Source organism: Drosophila nasuta, chromosome X, assembly GCF_023558535.2.
Source record: "Drosophila nasuta strain 15112-1781.00 chromosome X, ASM2355853v1, whole genome shotgun sequence".
NCBI lineage: Eukaryota > Metazoa > Arthropoda > Insecta > Diptera > Drosophilidae > Drosophila > Drosophila nasuta.
The window spans coordinates 7,667,183-7,693,152 of record NC_083459.1 but is presented as its reverse complement, the minus strand read 5'-3'; the positions used below and the strand labels follow the sequence as shown (position 1 = coordinate 7,693,152).

Sequence of the window (25,970 nt, the reverse complement as noted above, 5' to 3'; positions counted from 1 at the left end):
TTGGTATATTGGTATATTACTACATATGTATTATATACCAAATTAATATACTTCAAAAATACTAAAACTGCCGAAGACTATTTTTGTTATATTGATATAGTACGTGACAAAACATTTTTTTTAATGCCACCAATTTTTACAAATCAGCTTGTTTTGAAATCCATTATTTATTAATTTTTTTTTTTAAGTTAAAGTTATGAGTGAAAATTGAGTGATAATTTTTCCATTTTAACAGCTATGGCCTATCAAATATTCTTTCATAATATTCTTGAAAGTTTAATTTATTTCATTTTTACTTTTATTGCATATTTATTTATTTGTTATATTCAGAAATATAAATCTGTGGCACGCTGTTGTTCTTTTTGTTGCGTATTCTTAGAAAACTTGATTATCAATTTTATTGTTGTTGTTCTATTCGAATTCGTAGCTAATTCATTTTAATTGAGATGTCGATGTGTACAGTATGAAGTGAAGAGACAAGAATTATATAACAACAACATACAATCACAGTCGGTTAAAGCGAGGCATGACTGTAGGTGACTCTTAAATTGATATTTCATGTGACCACGCAACTCAGCTCAGCTCAGCTCTGCGTTGTGGTTGTCGTTAAGCGTTAAGCGCCTCTCATAAACCCATTTCTTGCTTGGCTCATCATCATCGAAAGTAACACCTATGAGTGCGCATGCGGATTTCGTTTTGCGACCGAAAGCGAAACCGGCCAACGACGACCAAATCGACCGATCGAGCGACCGTCTGTCGCCTGCCTTACTATACGACATTATATCCGCATCCGCATCCATATCCGCATCCGCGTCGCAGTCGCAGCCACAGAAAAGAGGCGCAACTTGCCCTCAATTAAAGAGAAGTCAAATGGTTTGCTGAAGAACCCTGCGGCTACGACCAGATGCTGGGTAAAGCCCAAGGATTTTGGTCGCGCCCAAGGCCTGTGGTAAAATGTTGAGGATATGCCCGACAGTGACTGCTAAATGTCTGACAACACAGTCAGCCAACAACTCGATGGTCTACTACTATTTATTTTTCTTCTTTTTATTTCTACTGCGATTTTTGCTCCCCTTTTGCCAGCGGCGAAATTCAATTGAATTTGCATTAAAAACATGTTTTCAACAACAAATTTAACAAATTATGATAATACTTAAAATGAAAACAAAAACAGAAAAAAAAAACTTACATTTTGCTGTTTTATATCCCAGGCGAAAGAAGATGACAATCAAAAGTGGAAGGAGAAAGAGACGCAGAAAAGTCGTTGCGCATGCGTTGTTGTTGTTGTTGCTGCTGTTGACAACACAGCGATTGCTGTTGTTGTTGCTGTGGCTGCTGCTGTTGGTTTTATCTTTCGCAGTTGTTTTATTGGTTTTCGTCGTTGTTGTTGGTGTTGGATTTTGGGTTAATACCAAATTATTGTAAAATAAATTAGCATACAAATAAATATTAAATACGAATTCGTTTGTTGCTCGCGTTTCTGTTGCTGTTGTTGTTGTTGTTGCTTCGAGAACCGCGCTCTAAATCGTTGTTGTGGACTTGGCCAGTTTTGGTTTTGGTTTTAGTTTTCGTTTTTTTTTTTTTCTGTGTTTTATCTAAATTTTATTTAGTTGCTTAAAGTTTTCTTGTCGTTTGTTGCCTTTCATTTTTTCGTCGTCGCTGTTGTTGTTGTTGTTGGTGTTGTTGGCATTATGACAACAGCTCGTTGTTACTTTGCTTGTTGCACTGCAAGTGCCTCACATGGCACGCACACACACTCACGTATACGCTCACATATATAAATGCCGTATATAAGCATAGATAATTCCCGTTCACAAAGAAAGATTCGCACACAAAAAATAAATATCGTCACAATTTACACGACAACAACAAATTATATGCACATACAACACACATATGTATATATATATATGTGTATTATGTATGTGAACTAGTGTAATAAAGGAGGCAGAAAACGCACGCACAGTGGTACAATAACTGTTGAAAAATGCAATTGCAGAAAAAGAGAGAAGAAAACATTATAATAAATGAATGTTGAATAAATTATCATTTCGTTGTAACATTAACCAAAAAAAAAAAAAAAGATTATTATTACTTCTATATATATATATGACTATATACGATGCTCATATGAATACAATGTAAAAGATTATAAATTATCGGCGCCTGTTGCTGCTGCTGTTGCTGTTGTAACAATAGCAACAACAACACAACAAAATGCGGCGTGTTTCACAACACATACAATTGTGCGTGTGTGTGTCCGGATAATATCGGTCTATATACATATATATATTTATAGTATAGTATGCATGTACATGGAATATTAAGTATTATTTGTGCATTTTATTTGATTTTATTTCTCCCGCTTTTTGTTTCCTTTCACAGATACGCATGTTTTTCGTTGTTTTGTTTTGTTTTTGTTTCGTATTATTGTTGTTGCTGTTGCTGTTGGTGTTGCTGTTGCTTTTGTCACTTGCTGGTTACACACACCACACCACACAGTCCAAATTCAAATCGGAATCGGGTCAAACTAACACCAAAGCGATTCCCCACTACAAAAGAGAAATGCACACGAAAAAACGTTTTTATTTTACTTTTGTACATTTCGTTTTGTCGCTAGACTTTTTGGCGCACGATCGCAAAAAAAACACACACACACACACATACACACTAAATCAGCAAAGAAACATATGAAAATTGTAATGTAATTAATCGAAATGATGAATTAAGCACGTTTCACGCGATTAGTAATTTCTATGATTCCAACAATGCCAAAAGTATGTTTTAAATACTACACAAAATGTTGCTCTTCTGTGACACACACACACACAAAAATAAAAATTTAAAAAAAACGTGTAAAATAAAAAACAAGGAGAAAACTATAAAAATAGATGGAGCAAATCGAAAATGAAAATAGAATTATTGATCGCTTTGTCACATATGTTGGGCACTTGTTGTCACCACTGTTCGTTCGTGTTGGATGCTTAAGTTTTTAGTTTTAGCTGGGATTAGGTTAACTCGAATGGGGGATGGCAATACTGTGGGTATGGGAAGCGTAGCGATCGCCGACGATCGGATCTGAGTTTTAAGTCACACACACACACACACTGCACGCACCGTTACCGTTCACGTTCACAGTTGTTTATGGAATGAGGCTTGAAAATGTGTGCGGGCGTCGTGGCCCCGAGCCCGCAGTTGACGCTGCCGCTGCCGCTGCCACTGTCGTCGTCGTCGTCGTCGTGTCTGTGAGCGAGAGTGCGACCGACGAAGAGAGCGCAAGAGCGCCAAGAGTCACCAACCGAAAACGATCGCTGCAGAACTGCACAGCTAGAGTGAGAGAGCGCGAGCGAGAGAGTAAAACTGAGAGTAACAACTGAAGTGAAGAGAGCGCAACGACTTTGACTATGTGACAGAGTCGATGCTGCCTTCGTGGTTGCTGCTGTTCTTGTTGCTCTTGTTGCTGCTCTTATTACTACTTGCATTTGTTGCTGTTTCTGTAAGCATGCCAAAAGTGGCGCTAGCTTAAACTTTGAGCATCGCAATCAAAACAAACCAACTGCAAAGTTTACACTTACCAAATAAATGCTGTGATAAAGTTTCTACCGGGCATTTTTTAGTCGACTTCTCTTACTAAGTTGGTTGATTATGAACCAATGACCTTTTCGATTTTCAATTTAAAATTATTTGTCAGCTTTGTAATTGCCTTAAATTTAATTCGATTTACATTCTTGTCATGTAAGCTCTATTATCATTCCTTGACATTTATTGATTTCAATTCCGTTTTTAGATTATATAAAAGAAATTCTCTATATTTATAGTCTAATCGTTGTTTGCTGATTTAATAACAGAAATTACAGTAAATTAAAATAATTTGCTTGACGTATGAGTAATATTTCCATGCACCATTTGTTTTTTAGGGTCAAATCAATCTGAATAATGCAAAGTGATGCGAAAAATTGAATTACGAAGCAAAACAGAAATTTTACAAATATTTTTATTACTATCGTGATTTTTTAGTCACATCTGAATTAAATAGAGCAGCGAAATTTGTTATCGGGTTAAATGGAGGAAAGTGTGTGTGAATTTTACGTAAATTTATCGATAACACTTTGCTGGGAAAATTTAGTTTTAACCTCTGCGCGTGTGTTCGACTCGGTTATGCGCATTAGTTGGCCAACAAATTTGGAACTGCGACTGCAACTGGACTCTTGCTGAGTTGCTTCGATGTTGTTGCTGTGGCTGTTGCTGTTGCTGTGGCTGTTGCTGATGGCTCTACGATGGGTATGACAGCTAGACACTTGGTCGATAGTTGGGCTGCTCATGATTAATGACACCGAGAAATGGATTTCGTTGCTTTTGTTTGTGCAACTAATTGAGAAATTTACATAGTCAGCCGCACACACTCTCGCACACACACACACACCTAGTATGGGGTCATGTTTTGTTGCAAGCCTTAAATTCTTTGGTAAATTTCCAGTGACATTTTCAAAGAAATCAATTTCGATTTTCACATTTTTTCTCCTCTTGTTTTTGTCCCATTCTCAATTTGACAAATTGCCGCTGGAACATTGCATTGAAATGCAGTTGTTGCATTGCATAGTTTTCGAATTTAGATTTTTGGCATAGGTCAGTCAAGCAGTCAGTCAGTCAGTCAGTCAGTCAGTCAGCTCGATTGGGACAGGTCAGAAAGAGGTCAGGAAACTTGACATAATGCTTAGCGTAGTAATCCCCTGACATTTACACTGTTCTGTGTAAATCCAGAACTGAGCGAATATCTTCAAATCACAATCGCCGTATTCTCGAGAGCAACCTCTCTGGTTTTCATCCATCCATCCATCGAATTCCCAAGCCACCGTTAAGCTCATCCGCTTACATTAACTTTTTGCGCAATGCCCCAACACACAAAAACCAAATACGAAATACAAAATACACATCGTCTGCTCCACTCGCTCTTCGTTTCTCTTCCTGTCTCTCTCTCTCTCTCTCTGGAATTGGAATTTCATTTCAGTTTCCATTTCGCTGGCGAATGAAGAGAGCGGGAGAGGGGAGCTCCGTTGGAGAGGGCTTCAGTTTATTGAAATCCTTAACTTCAACTTGAACATGTTCGAATCCATTATGGTTATTATGAATGGCATGTAGTGTTGTTTTCGTTGTTGTTCTCCTTGTTGCTCCCTGCTGCTGTTGCTGTTGCTGTTGCTCCATTGCCAAATTGTATTTCACGCTACTTTTAATTAGCCGCCTCCCAAGTGGCCCTCTCTCTCTTTCTCTCTCTTTCATTGCTGCGCCTGCTGTTGTTGATGCTGTTTTTTAGGCCCACATAATGGCCAATTATGCCCACTTGGATTCGGACATAACGCCAGTCTCTCCCCTCTCTCCCTCCCCTCTCTCTCCCTCCCTCTCTTGGCTGCCTTTGTCTGAGTTTGCTTTTTAATGGTCAAGTGTATTTCGGATGGATATGTCTGTTCTGGCTTTGGCTCAGGCCTTTCCCAAAAATCAAGACTTGCGCATCCAAATAAAAAACGAACAACAACAGCAACAAAATCAACAAACTTTTATTTCATTTTTTTTTTTTTTGCTGGTACTTTTCCTGTTTCTTCAGCTGCTTCTTGTGCTTTGTCTTGTTGTTGGTACTTTAAGTGAAATCAATTAAAAAATTTCTTTGTCTTTCGAATGTTTGACTTCGTTGGTGCCGAGCATCTTCCAAGTGGCATTTGGAATTCAATGGAAATTAATTTCTTTCTTTTGTTTTTTATTTTAGCTGTCTTGCCCTCCTCCCCCCTCCTCCTCCTCCTCCTGCTCGTGACCCCTCCTTCGCCACTCTACATTTTCATTTTCACTTTTATTATTTTTGGTATTTTTTCTTCTTCAACATCTTCTCTGTCGTTGTTGTTGTTGTTGGTGTATTTTGTAAGTTTTAATGTTCTCGTTTTCACTTTCAAGGCAAAAGTTTTCTTCAATTTGTTTGTTTGATTGGAAATCATTTGATTTTCGATTTCATGATGCTCGGCAATTACGACAACAAAGCGCATTAATTATAAATTTTGAAGCAAAAAAAAACAAAAAAACACAAGACAAATGCTGTTGAACCTGAATATATATTATTCATATATATTATTTAAAAATAAAGTAGACAAAAGCTGGTCAAATCAATCGAGGGCAAACAAGGCGGAAAAACATTTTACAATTCACATGATAAATCCTTTTCATTTGAAATTTCTCGCCTGGCTCTCGACTGTCAATGTTGTTTCCCAACTTCGAATTGGGATTCCGATACGAGTTCAAGTTCGTCGAAAGGGATGGGAGGGGGTGGGGGAGGGGACTGAAAGGGGACTCTGCTGCGGCATGCCGGCTCTCTCGATTCATGTCTTTCGTAAGTCAAAACGCAAATTGACAACTTAATGCCATCAAAGTTCAAAGTGCGCACAATAAAACCCGGCAACATGCGTCACCCTGGCATCACCCCCCCCCCTCCTGACCCTCCTCGACTGCGTTGGCGGCAGCGGCAGCGGCATCGACATTGACATTCAAATCTAAACATAAATAATAACAATGATAAACATATCAACACGTCGACAGCATTGGGCTTGGCCTGGAAGCCGCCACACACACACACACATGCATGCCACCGACACCGACACCGACTCCGACACAGATACAGATACAGATACAACTACAGCAGTAACAGATACAGATACAGAGATGCAGGAGGGTAGCATGTTACACATACATATATGCCCAGATGCCAAATGCCGATACGCAGCGCCAACAACACAAAAAAAAAAAAAAATATGTGAAAAAGAAGTGGAAAAAAAATACAAGAAAAGGGCAACAGCATTTTTAGGATTCTGATGCTTTGGGCCTACAAATCGAATAAAGGCAAAAGAAAACATGGACATGCTCCACAAAAAAAAAAGCAGAAATGAGAAGCAGCATCGCAGTGAAAGATGAAGAGAAAAAGAGGAAGAGACACTGACAAGAAGAAAAACTGACGCTGACAACGACATGAATTGCAGCGATAAAAGGTTCAAACTTGGGTTACAGCCACATGAAAAGTGGACGGCAATTTGCCAGTAGTCAGGCTTTTTTCTTCCTCTTCTCATTTCTGTTTTGCCAAAAAAAGCATTGAAAGACGAAAGAAAATTCTCAAATACAGAGTTGAAGCAAATGTAATGCACATATTTTGACGATACGTGTGTGTGTGTGTGTGGACAGTCAAAGAGATTCTCTTGCTCACGATCAAAAGACTTCTGGTACAATTCCCGACTCTTCCCCTCCTTCCCCCCACTCCCAACAGGTTAGCGAGCAGAACTACGGATATTTAGTGGCACTGCATAATGAATTTATCTACTTAAGAACTCACTGGCCCAATTCTGATAGTGTCCCCTAACGGCACTTTTGGCGTCCCATGTCAAAGCGAGCGACCTGCATTTCAAATCGGCCCTTTTGGGCATTTATATACCCTGTAAAATTATCAAATTCACTGTGGGGTGGCATCTCATTTAATGTTATTAGATCTGCCTTTGAAGTTGGTCAACGAATTTTAATATTCTTCAAGTTGCAGCTCAAAAATAAAAGTTATTTTGTTTGGATTTATTAAATAGTAGAAACACTCCAATAATAATGTACAATAACATTTTAGGAAAAACATATTCATTCCGACTCATATAGTGAGAACGTATACCATAAGAACGTAGAACTTATTAAATAGGAAAAATCAATTTTAATAAAACTTTTTTGAACTTTTTTAATTTAAAATTATATTAATACTTGAAATACCCAATTAGAATAAGAGGTGCTAAATGAATATGCCATAAATTATAGAAAAATAACAAAGTCTAATTTGGTATTTATCTTATTATATACAAGGTTCAAGGTTACAAGGTTCCTTTCAAAATATTGAGAAGATGAATTATTTTCAAACAGTTCACACATTGAATTTAATTTAGAATAAACAATTTCAGACTGAATTAATTTCTAATATTATTAGAATAGATGTAGAGATTTTTATTCTATTTTTATTCTAAATCGAATTTGTTTCCCAAAAATATAGAATATTATTTCTCAATAACCAACGGGGTATTTGAAAGTCGTTCACTGACTTTTGCAATACATTTGGACTTGTGTTTGTTCTGTTGGTTTCATTTTCTATATGACGTTACCAAAGTGACGACAAAGTGAAATATTTTCAGCATGATATCTTCGGAGAGCAGGCGGGACACAGGGGAGACAGGCGAATGTTTTGTTGGGCCTGATAACCGAACAAGTCGAGACTGCGACTCCGACTGCGGCGGATACCAAGAAAATCGTGGAAACATGAACCCAAGTGGCGTCGCCATCGCCTCCGACTCCGACTCCGTCTAAGTCGATGTCGATGTCGATGTCTCGCCCGTTCGCACTGACATTTGAACTTGGCAATGAGTCATCACAAAATCAAAAAACAAAAACAAAAAAAAAAAATTAAAGAAATGGGAAGAAAAAAAAACGTAAAGAACAAGATACGACTACTTTGGGCATTTGCAGAGGGTTCTCCCAAAAAATATGTAGTTGTTGCTATTGTTGTTGTTGTCGTTGTTGTTGTTGTTACAGCATTTCGTTGACCTTCCAGGAATTTGCTGGAAGAGTCCAGCAACATCAACAGCAACAACAACAACAACAACATTGGCCACTCCCCGTGCCACATCCCTTTGAGTCTCGTCTGTGGTTGTTCTTGCTGTTGTTATGCACATCCGCTGCCAATTAATAAGTCACTTCACATATTTTTTTGTTATTTTCCATTTTCCATTTTGTATTTTCTATTTTCCATTTGTACGATTTACGATACGATTTACGATCAAGCTGTTTGTTTGTTGGTCCAGTTGGGACACTCGAGTACTCGAGAATTGACGGCAAATAAAGTCGAATCGAAATCCCATCAAGTTGAAAATCTGGTCATTACTCTCGTTTAGCCATTTCAAATGCCCTTCGAGTGTGTCTGAGAGTTTTAGGCATTCTCCTCCAAAAAAAAAACATCTTCAAGTGCACGCCTTTTTTTCTATTCTCTTGGATGAAAACATCTTTAACAGCATGCATAGATCTTGCTTATGGCCTTTATTATTTCAATTATCTGCTCAATTGTTTTGCTGCTTTGAACTGCTTTTCAATTCTGAAATTCATTTAATCAAAAGCATTCATTTGATTGAGCATTGCCAAGAGTGCACAATTGAAAGTAGAATTTCCAAATATATATTCTCGAATATATTTTCAAATATGATTCAAGATTTTTTTTTACATTTTTTGTAATCGAAATTCTTTATTTTATTTATTGTACAACATTTTTAGTTTCATCAAGTTGAAATGTCCTCACATGTATGTAAGTGCGATGTCTGGAAAATATTCCAAAAGCAGATGAATCATTCAAAATGATGCCAGGCAATCAATCAAACTGTTCGAAAGTTATTTAATTGAAATATTTCCCATATTTATTTAGATATTTGTACAATCATTTCCCATAGACTTTTCCTAAACAGGAAAAGTAAATACAAAATAAATCGGAATGAATGCTTCCATTTCCATTTCCGTTGCCTCATTCTCCATTCTTTTATTTTCGGCAGAGTCAAAGGAAATATGAATTTTCATTTTCCTTTAAGCCAATTTAAGTATCTCTCCATTTGTGTGTTCCCTCTGCATATTCCATATTCGATATATTGCCTAAAGCAGAACATGCCGCTGTTGACCTTTCGACATCACGATATCGTATAATAACAATAACAATAATAATAATAATATGAATTTGATGCGCATAAATGTCATTTTAAGTAAAAATAACTTCATTTCTTGTTAATAGGTATAACTAATATGGGCGCCAAAGGGGGCGTGGCCCAGCCCCTATGGCCATAAGGCAATGGAGCTGTTTTCCCTTTCCCCTCCCGTGGTCACGCCGCTTCACTTGTTGTGGTCAACAACTAATTATAATCAATTCTAATCGCCTTTAAATTGCTGCTTTTACTACACGAAGTCGCTGCCTTTTCTGGGCCGCACTTTAAAAGGTGTTGTTGTTGTTGCTGTGCTGCGGCTTCCGCCTTGCAGGAGTTGGCTGCAATTGCCGCACGCGCCACCAACGTCTTACCATCAGTAACAGCAACAACAACAACAACAACAATAACAACACCAGCAGTTAGCCATTTCGATTTTTCTTCTCTTGGCCTTTTCGAGATGTTGTTGCTGTTGTGTTTGGCTCTTCAGTATGTGCACGTAACTTCTTTATACACTATCGAAAAGTGTATTCTTACTTTGCTGTGCAATATGTAACAAATATCTTTTAATATATGTATATTCCTTAGACAATGCATTCGCTCTTTTTCTGCCTTTGGCAAAGTGTTATTATTGAAACTTATCATATTTATTTATTTATTTATTTACATGTTAATTATTATACAGAATAATATAATAACTAAAAAAAAAGGGAGTGCTAGCAAACTTATCATAGCTTCAGCTGTTAGTTTTAAATATTTTAGGAGTTGAACTTCCATACCTATGACAATCATTTATCTTTAGTAAACACAAGAAAAAACGAAAAAAATAACAGTCGAGTATGCATCCATTTTAAATGAAATCAAATCTTATAATAATATACCGCAAAAATTCAAAATTTATTTATACTAAAGGCCACATTTGGTATATTGTTATAGTACTATATTAAAAATATACCATAATATAAAATATAATAAATAAAATATACCAAAAATTTACCAGATTGTCAACGAAAAAGTTAGTACACCTTAAAAAAGGCTTTTGAGTTTTTTGATGTATTGTCATGCATAGTAAAAATCAATTTTAAATTAAATATTGTCAAACTGTCAATATCTGGTACATTACTATTTATTATTTATTACTATTTATTACGTGATAGTATGAAGTACTGGCAAATTATATAGCAAACTCACATTTATATATTCTAACTAAATTTTATTGAAATCGAACCATTTTTATAAAAATCTACAATTAAGACGATTCAGATGTTTCGTATAATATTTTACTTCTTAAATTTACCAACTTATAAGTCAACTGCAACGCTGCAAGCGTATTTAAGCTTCGTTGCGCATTTTATATATACATATATTTTTTTTGTGTTTTGCCAGTTTCAGTAGCATTTTGTTTTTTTATGGGCTTTTGGCTTTTCCGCTTGGTTCTATTTTGAACAGCAACTGCTTATGGCCTTAAAGCGAAACGACATGGCCAAAATGAAATGAAACGAAACGAAACGGAATGAAACGAAAGCATTTCCAGATATTTTCAATAGAAATCTAGCAGAAGCTACTCCAACAGAAGCCAAGTGAAGTGAAGTCGCAGTCGCAAACGCACTTCGTAGTCGAAGTGGAAATCAAAGTCAAGCCATTGGAACCCATGGGCAACCGCAATGTGTCAGTTTAACACGACAATCTACTTAAAGAGCGACCCGCATATGGACACTGAAAGTGTCAGGATGAGGAGGATACCAAATACTCGACGGTGGCAGGGGTTGAGAGAGAGAGAGGTTGGGGGTGGCATCCCTCATCCCCCTCATGCGTTGTCGCTGTGTTGTCGCTGTCAAATTGACATTTTTCATTTTCGCTTAAAAACCACAAAAACCGCCAGATTGTTTGTCTTAACAGCGGCTGGCATTCCGGTGCTGTCAATCACAGCTGATGTGACTCACTTCCCGTTTGGTCCAGGCTTCGATCGAGGCGAGACAGAGACAGAGAGAGAGAGAGAGAGAGAGAAGAGAAAGAATGACAGCGAGAGAAAGGGAAGCCGATTTTCTCGCCCTACCCATTTGAACTTGATTTGATGTTGGAATTTATAGCAGGCTGGCAAACAACAAAAACCAACGCAGACACCAGGCGCTAATGTTTCCTGTCAGAGCAGGGAGCTGGCCAATTACCCACACTCCGTACACACACACACACACACATACACGCACACACATGCTTGATAGCGAAACCAATTGCACTATGGAGAATTCTTACACATTTTTTGCATAAATTATTAACTTGCAAAGTATGCAATTAAAGTCACTTTCCACCCTCGCCACAATTTATTGAATTATTTTTTGTAAAGCGTTACTTTATATTATATATCCTGTAATATAATGCTTATCACCCTCGCTCTTATTAACTGATTATTTTCTTTGTTAAATCTTACTTAATATATGCTTCATTTGCGACTACTAAATCGACATTTGATTTATTATTATTTCATTCATTACAAAAATCATAATTCGCAATTATTTTACCATTTTTTGACGTAATTTAATAATTTCCAAATGCAACGAATTATTTATAAATATTTGTTGTATTGTTTTTCATATCTTCATTTCACCCAGCGCAACCATAAATTTATATATTTCCAGTTTAATTAAAATGTTATTTAATATACGCTTCAACATTGTTAAAAAATGTAATTGGAGAATCAAACTATTTATGGCAATTATTTCAGAATGGAAAATTTGCAAATTTTTTTTTGTTTTGTTATAGCGTATTCTTCTCAACTCACATTTCACATTTTACATTTATTTAGTACAAAACTTTACCTCGATAAACCCGCTATCCACAGGGTATTCATTTATAATTCCTGATTTAAGAAATTTTAGTTGCTTTAACTGACAATCTGGTATATAGTATTGTACTATTCTACTATATATTTCGAATGGTATACAAATTTGGTATATTTTAGGAATAATACCGCACTGTTTTGGTTTAATAAAAAATGGGTTGCGAGTATCTCACAGTCGAGCACACTCGACGGTCTCTTTCTTACTTGTTTTATTTATTTTCTATTTCAAAATTCTGCAAATAATCGCTGAACGGGAAAACAGTCCAAAGTCAACATCTTTCAAGAACTTGATCTACTTGTAAAATGTTACCAGAAAGACGCCTTATTTTCTTTAAAGTTTGCCAATTTGCCCATGGTGCATCATTTGCTTTGGCCATTCACACGTTCAAACTTTCAGTATACAAGATTCGACTTTTCACCCAAATGCGTTGTGTCCCCCCTCAATTTGATGAATGGGCTGTCACTCTGCTGCCAGGGTTGCCAAACCTAGCCGGTGCCGATAGTCAAAACAATGCCACAAACAGATTGAAGGAAAGAGAGAGAGAGAGAGAGAGAGCAAGGCGCAGTTGCATGCCACACAGTGTTGCACGCGTCAGCGATTCAAGGAAATCTTTTGCTGTTATCACTTTGCCAAAGCTGTTGATGATGCTCTGCTCAACATGACCAAATTGACTGCCAGCGCTGCTGAAGTAGGTAAGCAGCATGCCCCACAACTGTTGCCCCCTCCTGCTGCATCCACAACTTCTACTTCAACTTCTAGTTCTATATGCAGCCAACATCCAGTTAGAGCTGCAACAACCCGCTGCCTTTCTTCCCCCTTGGCCCGTTGCTGCTTTCGTGTGTTGTTCAAATTAAGTAAAAACCCATATCAAGGCATTGCCAATGTGAGTGTGTGTATGATGGGCGGGCAGCCAAGGGGCGTGGTCTGGGACACTACTAGCGCCTCTGTCCATGTGTGTGTGTGTGTGTGTATGTGTGCAGTCAGTATCTGTTATGTAATAGCATGTTACGTGTATAACTTTTATTATTATGATTATACTTTTGCTTCTGCTTCAACTACCATGAGTTTGTTGTTGTTGCTGCTGCTGCTCTGCTGCTGCTGTTCTGTTGCTACTTCGTGTGGCTGTTGCTGTTGCTGTTGTTGCTGCTCCTATATGGAGCCAAAGCTGTAGCTGGATCTGGAGCTGCCTGCTTGTGGAGATACGTGAAAGTCACGTGAGTCATTAAAATGAAATAGCAGTAGGCAGCCCAGCAAGAGAGAGAAAGAGAGCAAGGGCAGCAGAAAGAGAAGCTTGAGAAGGAGACGAAGGGGCAGGAGAGGCAGACTGACAAGCCACTTGGCAGCAGGAGAGAGAACGAGGGCATCAAACAGCAAAGTTGGGCACACAGTGTACACAGCAAAGGCAAACACAGGTGCTCAGTCGCTGTCTCTCCTTCTCTTTCCCACTCTTTCTCTCTCTCTCTCTCTCTCTCACTCACTCTCCATCTCGCTCGCGTTAGCTGTCCCTACTGTGAATGATGAGCTGCTTACTACTATTAACAAAGTTGTTTGTTGTTGCTGTTGTTGTTGTCGTTTCGGTTCTCTAATTTTGTGCTCTGTTCCTTTAAACTCTTCTTTTTGCTGTCTGTTTTATGATTTACTCCCTTTGTTCTTTATGCGCTGTCAACGCTAATGTTATCTCCGAGCTGAAGCTTTGAGCCTGCCACAACTATCCTGTACTTGCATTTGGCGTGACAGATCAGAGCAGCAGTCACAGTTACAGCAATAGTAACATAACTGCAAACATAAATTGAATTATTATAGTCACAGTTACATGAAGCAGTCACAGTTACAGTTCATGTCACAGTTATAGTTCAAGTCACAGTTACAGTTCATGTCACAGTTATAGTTCACGTCACAGTTACAACTAAATTTAAAAATTTAGCCAAAATCAGAGCTCCAATTTACAGTTACTTAACCAACTCGTAGTCACAGGTACAGTTTAAGTCACAGTTACAACTTAATTTACAAAATGTAGCCAAAGCTCCAATTCACAGTTACTTAATGAAGTCGTAGTCACAGTTACATTGCAAGTCGCAGTTACAGTTCAAGTCACAGTTACAGTTCATGTCACAGTTATAGTCCAAGTCGCAGTTACAAGTAAATTTTAAATCTAGCCAAAATCAGAGCCCCAATTCGCAGTTACTTCACCAAGTCGTAGTCACAGTTACATTGCAAGTCGCAGTTACAGTTCAAGTCACAGTTACAACTTAATTTACAAAATCTAGCCATAATCAGAACCCCTCTTCAATTAGTTAACGAAGTCACAGTCGCAGTTACATTACCAGTCACAGTTACAACTTGATTTTCACAATTACACACTGCAGTCGCAGTCACAGTCACATTTGAAGTAACAGTTACAGCAACATTTTCGATGCCCAGTCGCAATTAGAATCACTTTTAAGTCGCAGTCACTTTCACAGTCACAATTGCAGCCGCAACTCACTTTTGCTCTGCGCGTTATTGCCAACGTCATCGTCGACATTAGAGATCGTCATCGCCGTCATTATTATAGCCAGTTGTTGTTGTCGCTATTGTTGTTGTCGTGCTTTTGCCTAGGGCAACTGGATTTGTAATTGCAATTAATTTTGAGAGTCAGTCTTGTGGGCACATCCAAACACACATACCATACTCGACGAGAGCACAAGCTTTGCCCCGCTGTGCTTCATTCATTCACTCTGCCAACTCATCCTCGTTCTGGCTCCGAGTCTGACTCTGACTCTAACTCTGACTCAGTGTCGAGGTCTGGGACTTGGACTGGACTGGACTGGACTGGACTAATGACTTTCACTGCTTAGATCAGAGTGCTTAGATATGTATAGAAAGTAAGATCGATTACTTTCGACGCTGCTTGTTATCGTTTAAAAGAGATTCATTGAGTACAACAATTTTGGATTCTGGCATGAATAATTCGATTGAAGTTTGTTCAAGGCTTTCAACACACACTTTTATCGATTTTGTACTATATTTTTGAAATATCGAATTCAATAACTTTTCTCTGGCTCTTTATGAGCTGTAATTAAATGAAAGAGGAGGCCTACACACTTCGTAGGCTGTGTTATCGATAGCACACTCATAAGTTTCTGCCAGCCTTGCTTACCCGTCATCTAATTTGCATCTTCTACGCTCACACAAACAAACACAGGTATATGTGACATGCAGATACTTTAATTAACACACAGTTGGGTGCCATCGAGAAGCAATGGGGCTATCCCAGATATTGAATATCGGTTAGAAATGGGATGCCAATGAAAGGGTTTAATATACAACATGCAATGCTTTTGTTCCTGTTGCTGCAATTAATTTGCATATTTGTGTGCATCTCTCTCTCTCCCTCACTCTCGCTCTCTCTCTCTTCGCAGTGTGTAAATTGCACTGTTCTATGATATTCTACTTTACTATACTATACGATATTCATATTCACATTTTGGCTTATGCAGTGCAACGATGCATTCAACTGAGCAACATGCATAAAAATTTACAAAATTCATTCTATTGACTAACTGACTAACTGACTGACTGACTGAATGCCTGCCTGGTTAGCTGGCCAGTGTGAGCCTCAGGGTTGCATTCATAGCCCTGGGTCACCGTGTCCTGGCATAAATATGATGTAATATGCACATTTATTAAACAACAAAAGAAGCTGTAAACAGTTGTTCGTGAGCAACCGTGACTAGAGATGCTCTGCATATGCATAAAATAATGTGAAACTGTGACTCTGCACAGCTACTGTGCCTTATAGTGATGATAATCAAAAAAAGATTTATTATAAATAACTTAACATATTGTATACTATATTATTTAATAGCCTTTACTTACGTTCGCTTTTGTTTTCCGCAAATATTATTAGAAAACTATTTAATGCAAATCACTTTAGTAGCAGTTACTTTTAGTTCACTTTAACTTTAAAGTCTTCGTATTCCGTTTCTTTTAGAAAATAATGAACTTAATTTTATGTCACAAAGAGTTAGTTGCTAATAGGATTTCTTCACTTGTTTTACGTCAACAAAATAGAAGTTAGTGATACAGCAGCTACTTTTAGAATAGCAGTTACTGTGATGACTCATTCCACTCCACAAATGTAGCTGTTCTATCCAAAAGATGCGCATCTCCAGCTAAAAGGGCGAGACATTTGCTGCCGAGATGTGGATAGAGAGAGAGCGAGAGAGAGATGAAGGAGTGAGAGAATGAAAGGGAGAAACGTATCATGGGCAACAATTGAAACAAAACAAAAGACACCAAACGTTGGACAGTTAATAACGTTTGGGCAATTAACTGGAATTGTGGCCACATTGGCCATTTATTAATGCATATGGCCTATTTATTTATTTGCGAGTGTTAAATGAATCCACACTGAATATTTGATTTCAGTCAATTGCCACAATTCGTTACGATTTCATTGCACATTTTCGTTACACAATTAACATTCAATTAATTACACACGCACATAGAGAGAGAGAGAGAGATGCAGAGAGCACAAATGTTGCAAGTATAGAGATATTAACTGAAGTCACATCGATGTGTGTCGATGCTGAGATCTTTTTGGTCAGACAATTGAATTGCCAACCTGCTGACCCATTCAATGACAACGACAACGACAACTACTGACCAACAACAAGTCTCGCTCTCAGCAGACATTTTTGTGGCAACAAAACTGAAGTTGTCATGGCCACTAATTGAAAGTGCCAGCGGGGGATGATAAACAGGACATAATAGTAAACACAAAAAACACAAAACGAGAAAAGACAAAACTACCAACTGAACCAGCTGTGCAACAAACACTAAGCACTGAACATCGAACACTCAACACTGAACACTGAACACTGAACACTGAATTGAAGTCTCAGGCCTATTGAACATCTGGGAGAGTTCGTTGAAAGCGAAAGCAAATTCAACCAATTCCTCCCCTGGGGCAGGTGTCGTGTCACACGGCACGGCACGGCACGGCACGGCACGGCACTGGGACAAATGCACAATTTTCAATTTGGCTTACAAAACACTAATTCCATTAATGCCTTTCATTCATTTTCATTTTGAGTAAGTAACTCTTTCTTTCTGCTTGTCGATAATCTGAATACCAACTGGCATCTCTCTCAGCAAACATTTCTTGTATCTAAAGCTTCAAATCTAACCTGTGCTGGTCTATGCTTGTGTTAATGATAATTCTCTGAAAGAGTCGAAAAGAAATATTCAATAAAGCAGCTATGGCAATCAAAAAAAAAAAAATATGGAAAAATTCCGACTTTAAAAGCTTCAAGTTGTATCTTTAAAATTGGCAACGTTTTGTTGCTCGTTTTTAAAGAATGTGTTTTGCGGTTTTTGCTACCAGATTTTTGTGCAACCCAATTTTTTGGGTGGGGGAGAGAAAATTCGCGGATAAAATATTTGGCAGCACACGACCTTCGCGTTCAGTCTCAGGTTTCCGTAGAGTGTGTTTTTCGACGACCGGCGAAAATCAAATATTTTATACAGTTTATTTTTCATTTCACATGCTCCATTTTTTTTTGTTTTTTTTTTTTGCATTGCATTTTTTTCTCGCTTCTCATTTTTCTCGTTTTATTTATTTATATTTTTTTTGTGTGTGTGTGTGTTTTTCGTGGCATGTTTCTATGTGCATTTTCTGGCGTTTTAGCTGCGACTACCGGAAATATGGAATAATTAATATTCGGTTCGTTGTTGCAATTCTACGTCTTCTTATTTTATTTCCATTGCTCACTTACTTCGTTCGTTCGCTGTGGCTCACTCGCTTTTATTTTTATATTTTATTGTGCAAAAACGAAATTTCCGGCTAAGGCGACTAGCAATTTGGTAGCCTGGCAAAAGCCGTCGACGGCATTAGCTGCCATAATTTTAATTGCGTTTAATGGCGCAGGAATTGAATGCGAATGTCGAAAGTCGAGACGGGCGAAGATGAGGCGGACAACGACAACGACAACGACAACAACACCAACAACAGCAGAGCAAGAAAAAAAACGCATTAATTAGAAAACGAGCAGCAGGAAAGCAAATGATGGAGAGCAGCAATAGGAGCAAAAGGACAACAAAAAAAAAAGAAGCGGAAAGAAGAGAAAGCCAAAGTAATAAAATAATAACAATATACATAGCATGCCAACGTGACCGACACGACACGCCTCCCAAAGAAAAAAAAAAACACAAAAAAAAAAGCGAAAGCAAAGGAAAAACCCCAACATCGCCGCCCACAGTCGGACCAACATTGGACACCCCAGAAAGGCAGTAAATTAGGCGCTCGAGACTAAATACCCGCGAAATTCACGCACTTGACACAAATTCCTTTGGGGCGGATGGCATTAAAATTGAAAAAAAAAGTGAAAATAAAATTATAATAACAAGTTAGATTGCGCTCAGGAGCGTAATGAGAACTCTAAAGATGCTCTGTTTGGAATGAATTCCAGCACAACTAACGATCGTAATTAAATTTCAAGAATTCTCAGACACTATTGGAAACTTTGACTCAGAGAATAACTTTGAGCTTGTGTGACTAGTGAATTGATAGAATAAGCAGGATAAACTCTTTATTTCCTGCACAATAGCTAATTTAATAAATCAAATTAATTAGCACATCATACCCTACACACCACATTTGCCGGGGTGTAATATATAAAAGGACGAAAAGTGCACAAAAAGTGCGGTAAAAGCACGCAAGAAAATAATTCATAATAATGCTGAACTGGCGCTGGAATTTGGAATGGGATTCGGAATGGTAACGGGGATTGCAGATTGAGAAAAGTGGGTGGCGGGTGACGAATGGGAAGGGAAGGGGGGGGGAGCTGTTGTAGAAATGCTGAGTGGCTGTAGCTGAGTGGCAGGACAAAATGGCGACCGCCATGGCGGAAGTGCGCGCAAATGACAAAACGCTGTTAGCCCAAAATGTTGGCCAAGAAAATGGCAGACGGCAGACGGCAGACGACCAAAAGCAACAACAAGAACATGAACAAGGAGAAAAGCAAAGCAAGCAGATGGAGAAGAAGAAGGAGAAGGAGTCGCCAAGGAGCCAAACTCAATGAACAAAATGTCCTTAAATGGGTTGAAAGTGCGTCGGTCGAAATTGCCTAACTGCATAAATGGAAAATATGCAACGAAAACAAGCCAAAGGCGAAACGTAAACCCAAAATGCAGAAGCAAGTGCACACAAAGGGGACGCAACAAGGGAAATGCAAAGGAAATAAGTAAAACAATAAGAAATTCAATGACAGTTTCCCAAAGCGGTTCTCTTACAAATTAAACTTCTTTGGGCGGTTCTGTTGATTGTTTTTGAAAATAAAGCAGCATAATAATTATTTGCACTACAAATAGAATACAAAAGAAAACGGCATTACTTTAATCACAGTTTATTATTGTAGTAAGATAATAAATTAATTTTGGGGAATTTTCCATTTAATTTTTTATTTTCTTAATTATTTATCTTATTGTTTTCTCACATCATTTTCTTTATAATCTTAATCTGTATTACTTTTTTTGTTACAATTTTCTATAATACAAATTTGTTAAATATAAATGAAAATAAAAATAATAAAAAAAAGATTTTTTGTTTTTTAACAGTCAAATAGAGTAAATAAAAGATATTTGTAAAATCTGTGAATAATTTTCTATCTATAATAATATCTCTTTCTATATCTTTAGCCAAACAATTTCACGACAATCTCGCTTCTCTCATTCAGCAACTACAACAAAGTAATTGCAATAATTTATTTAGAACGCAGCGTTGAAAATTGCGAGCACTTTTATTTAATGCACACACTTTACACTTTAATAGCTGAACTTAATGACAATTTCACTTGCTCTTTCACTTGCAGATGGCGAGCGTTTAAAAACGCGCGGGAAACGCGCGCGACATGTGACAGCAGCCAAGAGGAGGAAAGAGCGAAAAACGACAGACAAAAAAAAACAAGTAGAAGAAGAAAATAATAGAAAAACAAATGAAATATAAAAACGGCAATGGAGCCACACACTGATTGAGAGCAGTAGCACAAAACACAGAGAAAATACTAAAATCACACACAGCGAGAAATATACTGAGAGAAAAGGAAGAAGAGAAGGAAGAAAGAGTGGGCAAATCGAAATCGAAAATGTGCAACGGCAGCAACCCAAACACGGCGACAACTGCTGCAACGCTCACAAACTTATTAGCGAAATGCACGAAGTCAACAAGCAGCCACCACAGCAACAGCAACAGCAACAGCAACAACAACAACAACTGCAACGACATTGGCAGCATCAACACTAGCAATTGTCAGCAGAGAAGTCGCATGCAAGTGCCAACAGGAGCTGAAGTTGGAGTCAGAGTCAGCGTCAGAGTCGGAGTCACAGTTGGAGTTGCTGAGCTGGCAGGCGGCAACGAAGAGCCACAAAAACAACGAGCAAAACGTCAAAACATGCAGCAGGAACAGGAAGAGAAGCAGCAGCAGGACGACCAAGAGCAGCAGCAGCAGCAGCAGCAGCATAATCAGCGGCAACATCAACAACGTCAGGAACAAGGACATCAAATAAAGCAAATGGCAGCGGGGACAAATGGAGAGGCAGTCGCCGTTGCGGCAGCCAAAGTACATGAACACAAACACGAATTTGGACGAGACCAAGAACAACGTCGTCGAAATTGCAATAATGTTACCAGACTGCAGCCTCAGCAGCAGCAACAGCAGCAGAAGCAACGACAGCAGCCACGACAGCAGCAACATCATTTGAAGCTGCAGCAACGTAGCTGTCTCTCGATGCTGCTGTGGTTGACTCTGCTAGCGACAGCAGCAGCAGCAGCAGCAGCAACTACAACTACAACAGCAGCATCAACCAAACCAACAGCAACACCTTCTGGAGCAGCAGCAGCAGCAGCAGCAACACTTGTTCAGCGCTCCGCCCGCTCGCTAAGCATCGGACACAATGGTCTTGGCAGTGGCATCAGCAGCAGCAGCATCATGGGCCACAGCAGCAGTGGCAGTGGCATTGCCAGTGGCAAGACAGGCAATGCACGTGAATTGCACTACGAGCTGAGCAGCGGCAGCGGCAATCTAGCAGCAGCAGCAGCAGCTGGAGCCGGCGGCAATGGCGTCGGCGGTGGAGCAACGGGCATCGAATGTCCCAGCTTCGATGATAGCTCGGCCTGTCCTTGCTACAAGTTCGAGGATGGTAAGTGCAAATGTGCTAAGAGAGGAGAGAAGGGAGTGGAAGATGGAGGGGGGGGGGGAGCAACTGGACGAAGGAGCAACGAAGCGAACTAATTAAACGCATCAAAGCCGGAGAGCCAAAGCAAAGTTTATTGCACCCAAAACGTGTGGACAAGCACAATAACAAATCACGACATGGCCATCCCCCCCCCCTGATCCACAGCTTTACTCCCTGTCACTTGTCTGTCTCCGTATCTCCCTTCTGTCTGTCTGCCCGTCTGTCCGTCTGTCTGTCCGTCTGTCTGTCTGTCTGTGTGCAGATTGACCACCATTTAAACACCAACACATGCTCTGCATGCCAAGATTGTTTACTTTGACACCAGAGCAGCATCAGCAGTGACATCAGCATGTGTCCTAACACACACCTCGCCTCCACCGCTTATCGTCCCTCACTCCGTCTAGCATCGTCCCTCTGGGCCAGGAAATGCACTGGCAGTTGAATAAACACACCACATGGACTCATAGTTAACCAACGAGCCGAACCTAATGCATTAGATTAATCGCCTCTAAAACAGAGAATTCCCACAAGCATGAGCTTTAGCCGTTTAAAGATTACAGCATTATTAATATGTCGTGCAGCTTTTGCAGTTGGCAACTAAAGCTTTTGATTAATTCTAGCTGACTAAAAAGCTGTCATAGACCAGAGCTTGGGGGTAAGCTCAAGTAACTTGCTCAGAACTTGACAATTAAAGCACTTTAAGCAGATGCTTAAAATAAGTAAATAACATAGTTCAAACTTAAGGAATTATCTGAAAGTAAATGAAATGCATTTCATGTAATATTTATTTCTTAAACATTAGTTGTAGCCAGAGAAAGGGAACACTTTAAATTATATAAGCCGAAGGCGCTTGCAGCCAGATTTTAGAAATACGTTAGTGTTAACTTAAATTATATTTCATCTTCTTAACTAAATAAATATAAATTAAATTAACAAGATATACATATAAGTAGCATAGCAGACTTTAATGTGCTTTTAGTCGCTTTATATATCCTCCAAGATTTACGTATATATACACAATAATCTGTTATCTTACACCCTTGCACTTGTGTCTGTTTATTCAGGCGCTTGTTTGTCCAGTTTTTGCCAGTCAATATTCAAATATGGCCAACACTCCCCTTGGGCTGTCGATTTGTTTGTGTTGCTGTTGCATGGGGCGCTATTAACTAATAACAAGTTGCTGCAAGGATAATAACATGCAATAGATTACAATGATAGCCAACTGCTGACAGTGGGCTCTGCTCATTGTTATGCAATGCCACTCAAGCTTCGTAATTGAAATGCGAGGCACATAGAGTGAAGTTGCCTGCTCAATTTTGATTTGTGCTTGGCATCTTGATCCAGTTTTTTCATCTTCTCCTTTTCGAATACCTTTTTGCAGGCCTCTTCCTCGAGTGTCCGGGCACCACGGCGCTGTCGCTGCGCTCAACACTTGAACGCATCTCGGCTCCGATACACTCGCTGTCCATCTACGATTTCGATAGATCGGTGACCTCGCTCTCGCAGGACGTCATCCAGCCGGGTGTGCATATACGGCATTTGCAGTTCTCCCATTCGCACCTCGAGGCGCTCAAGGAGAGCAGTTTACGCAATTTGCGCGGCAGCCTCGAGTCGCTCAGCATTGTCAATGGCAAATTAACGCAGGTAAGCAGCTAATAAATCAAATTGCGTATCCGCCACGTTCGACTCGTTGCATTTGTAACATACCAGCAATATGTGCGAATGTGTGTGTGTGTGTGTGTGTGTGTGCAGTGGCAAGTGCCACTCAGAGAGATAGCGAGTAAACAGCACTCAGCACTGTCGCTTGAGTGGAGTGAAAAATGAACAAAAATGGGGCAAAGTCAGACACCAAAATAATTGCATGCAAATTTATGGCTCTTCACAACAATTTGCTGCTGCTGCTCGTTGCCGTTGCCGTTGCCGTTGCTGCTGCCAGTCACTTGTGCAATATGCTTAGTGTCATGCTGCTGGCAGCAACACTCACCCACTCAAAGACGCTCCGGAAATGCGGTCGTAACCTAACTAACGGTGTAACAATCATTTGTGACCCCAGCTCGCGTTGCATCATGCAAACAAAAAAAAAAGACAGCTGCACAAATTACTTTAAATACATTACGAGCAGGTAAAAGTAAAACTTGCCTGCCACAAATGTTGGTACAGAAGAAATACTTTTTTTTAGATTTAAAGATTAATTAAGTAATTGATCCAGTACAACAAAAACATAGTACTATAACAATAAATTATAGGTAACTTATGCGGGCCGAACTTTAAGTTCATATCAAGAAGAGTAATAGATTTGAATTCAAGCATATTACAAATTTCAAGCTCATATCATGAGGACCAAAATAAATGTATTCAATCATTTTACAGATTATGCCTAGAAGTATGCAATGATATTTGACTTGTTTTCAGCGTTTGCAGTGTATAAAGCTAAAATTACATTGCATACTTTAAAATCTCAACCTAAGAGAAGAAAACGTGACCTTGCTGTCAACAGAATTATAAGCACGGTTGCCACTTTTGGTACAAATGTACCAAAAAACATAGCGGACATAACGGACATATCGGACATATCGGACATAGCGGTACAAATGTACCAAAACTGGTACATTTTTTATGCGTTGGTACATTGGATCACTTTTTTTCATATTGGTACATTTTCAATATAACTGGTCTAGTATTTAAATTTTCCATAAAATTTTATGTTCACACATATTATTTTAACAAATGGCTGTGTTCCACCAGACACAAATTTTGTATCAGTTAGAAATTGAACCACGACTAGCACTGGAAAATATCACATACAGTCGATTTGCGATGTATCGTGTCAATTGAGAAAATATGTACTATATGTATGCACCAATGTAAGGTCCATCACTACGTAAACAGTTATATATTTGTGAATTACAATTTGTGAATCACAATTTGTGATACACAAAAAATTTTTCGTGAAAAATGATTGGTACATATTTGCTAAAATTGGTACATTTTTTCCAAATTTTGGTACAAAAAATTTTTTGGAATGGCAACCGTGATTATAAGTCTGCTAAAAAGTTGGGAATAGAACCAACAACATGCAGTTGATTTCAAAATTCGAGTATGCAAATTAATTGAATGATAAACTAGATCATTTTATGAAGCGTAAATGTAATTGTGAAATGCTGTTCATATTCTACTGTAAAGTATGAAGTAATATGTAATTGTATGCTTTCTTTGAATATTTTATGACAAGTTTGTTCAAAGAATTTGTATTTGTATTTGTATTTCTATTTGTATTTGTATTTGTTTGGTTCACCAGTAGACACAAAAACAACTATGACGCAAAGATTGCATAGCTCATTGCGCTCTTTATTTCTCAGCCCTTTCGTTAAACACTGCAATTTGCTGGAGTTTGAATATTGAAACTTCAATCACTCGCCTTTAGTAAAACCTTGAATCCGGTAATAGCTGTCATATTAAAACCTTAGAACAATATATAAAATATTTAATTAGACATCCGTGGTGTTTCATTTGCTACTAATATTTTTACAAAATGTTATATATTTGTTCATTTATAAAATTCTCTACTTCATATTGAACAATAGCATCTATGAAGCTGCATTCTTTCAATCGTAAATTTAACTTTTAGCAACATTTGTGGACTCTTGAATATTATCCAAAGCTTAGGTGAATGCTATGGGAAATAACAAGATGAGGTGTGGAGGAGCGGTGTCGATGGCGGTGGCGGTGGCGGTGGTGCAGCCAGAGCTAATTAGCAGCACCAACATACGGCGCCAATAATGTTCAACAAAGTTGGGCAACCGAAAAAATGCAAATGGCTTTCTAAGCCATTAAATTTGGAAAACAGCCGCCACAGCAGCAGTGGCAGCAACGATGGCAACAAACAGTGGCAGAGGCAACAAAGCAAGCACCAACAAGCGGTGCTTCGGCAGCCATAAAAAGTAATTTGCCGCCGCGAAATAACAAACGAGCCAAAGCCAAAAACAATTGCGTTCAATAAAATAATTTTTGCCGAGCAGCGGCGGCAACGGCGACGAGCTGAAATCCAGCCAGGCGGAAACATGTGTTAAAGGCGCTGCTGCGCCTGCCACGCCTCCTTCACAACCCAGAGCCTTCACCACAGAGTCGCAGGAGCAACAACTGGAGCAGAAGCAGACAGAATTGGAGCAGACAGAGCTGCAAT

General features: G+C 38.7%; 2 protein-coding genes across 5 annotated transcripts in view; one reads left to right on the top strand and one right to left on the bottom strand.

The window, feature by feature from the left end:
• The window catches only part of LOC132795169 (protein folded gastrulation), a 42,776-nt gene extending 39,609 nt beyond the window's left edge, over positions 1–3,167 (bottom strand). Inside the window, exons 1-2 of one of the 2 annotated variants that reach the window (XM_060805725.1) lie at positions 3,124–3,167; positions 1,190–1,977 (exon numbers count right to left, since the gene is read on the bottom strand). The gene's annotated coding sequence lies outside the window, so the exon portion shown is untranslated. Of the gene's footprint in view, positions 1–1,189; positions 1,978–3,117 lie in introns of both variants that reach the window. The other variant, XM_060805724.1, reaches the window with a different exon arrangement.
• Positions 1–25,970, top strand: part of LOC132795168 (chaoptin) — a 170,405-nt gene that overhangs the window by 127,581 nt on the left and 16,854 nt on the right. For all 3 annotated transcript variants that reach the window (XM_060805721.1, XM_060805720.1, XM_060805722.1), the window contains 2 exons: positions 20,425–21,751; positions 23,169–23,431. In XM_060805721.1, the coding sequence (XP_060661704.1) occupies positions 20,698–21,751; positions 23,169–23,431 (1,317 nt within the window). In that variant the 5' untranslated portion in view covers positions 20,425–20,697. The remainder of the gene's footprint in view (positions 1–20,424; positions 21,752–23,168; positions 23,432–25,970) is intronic.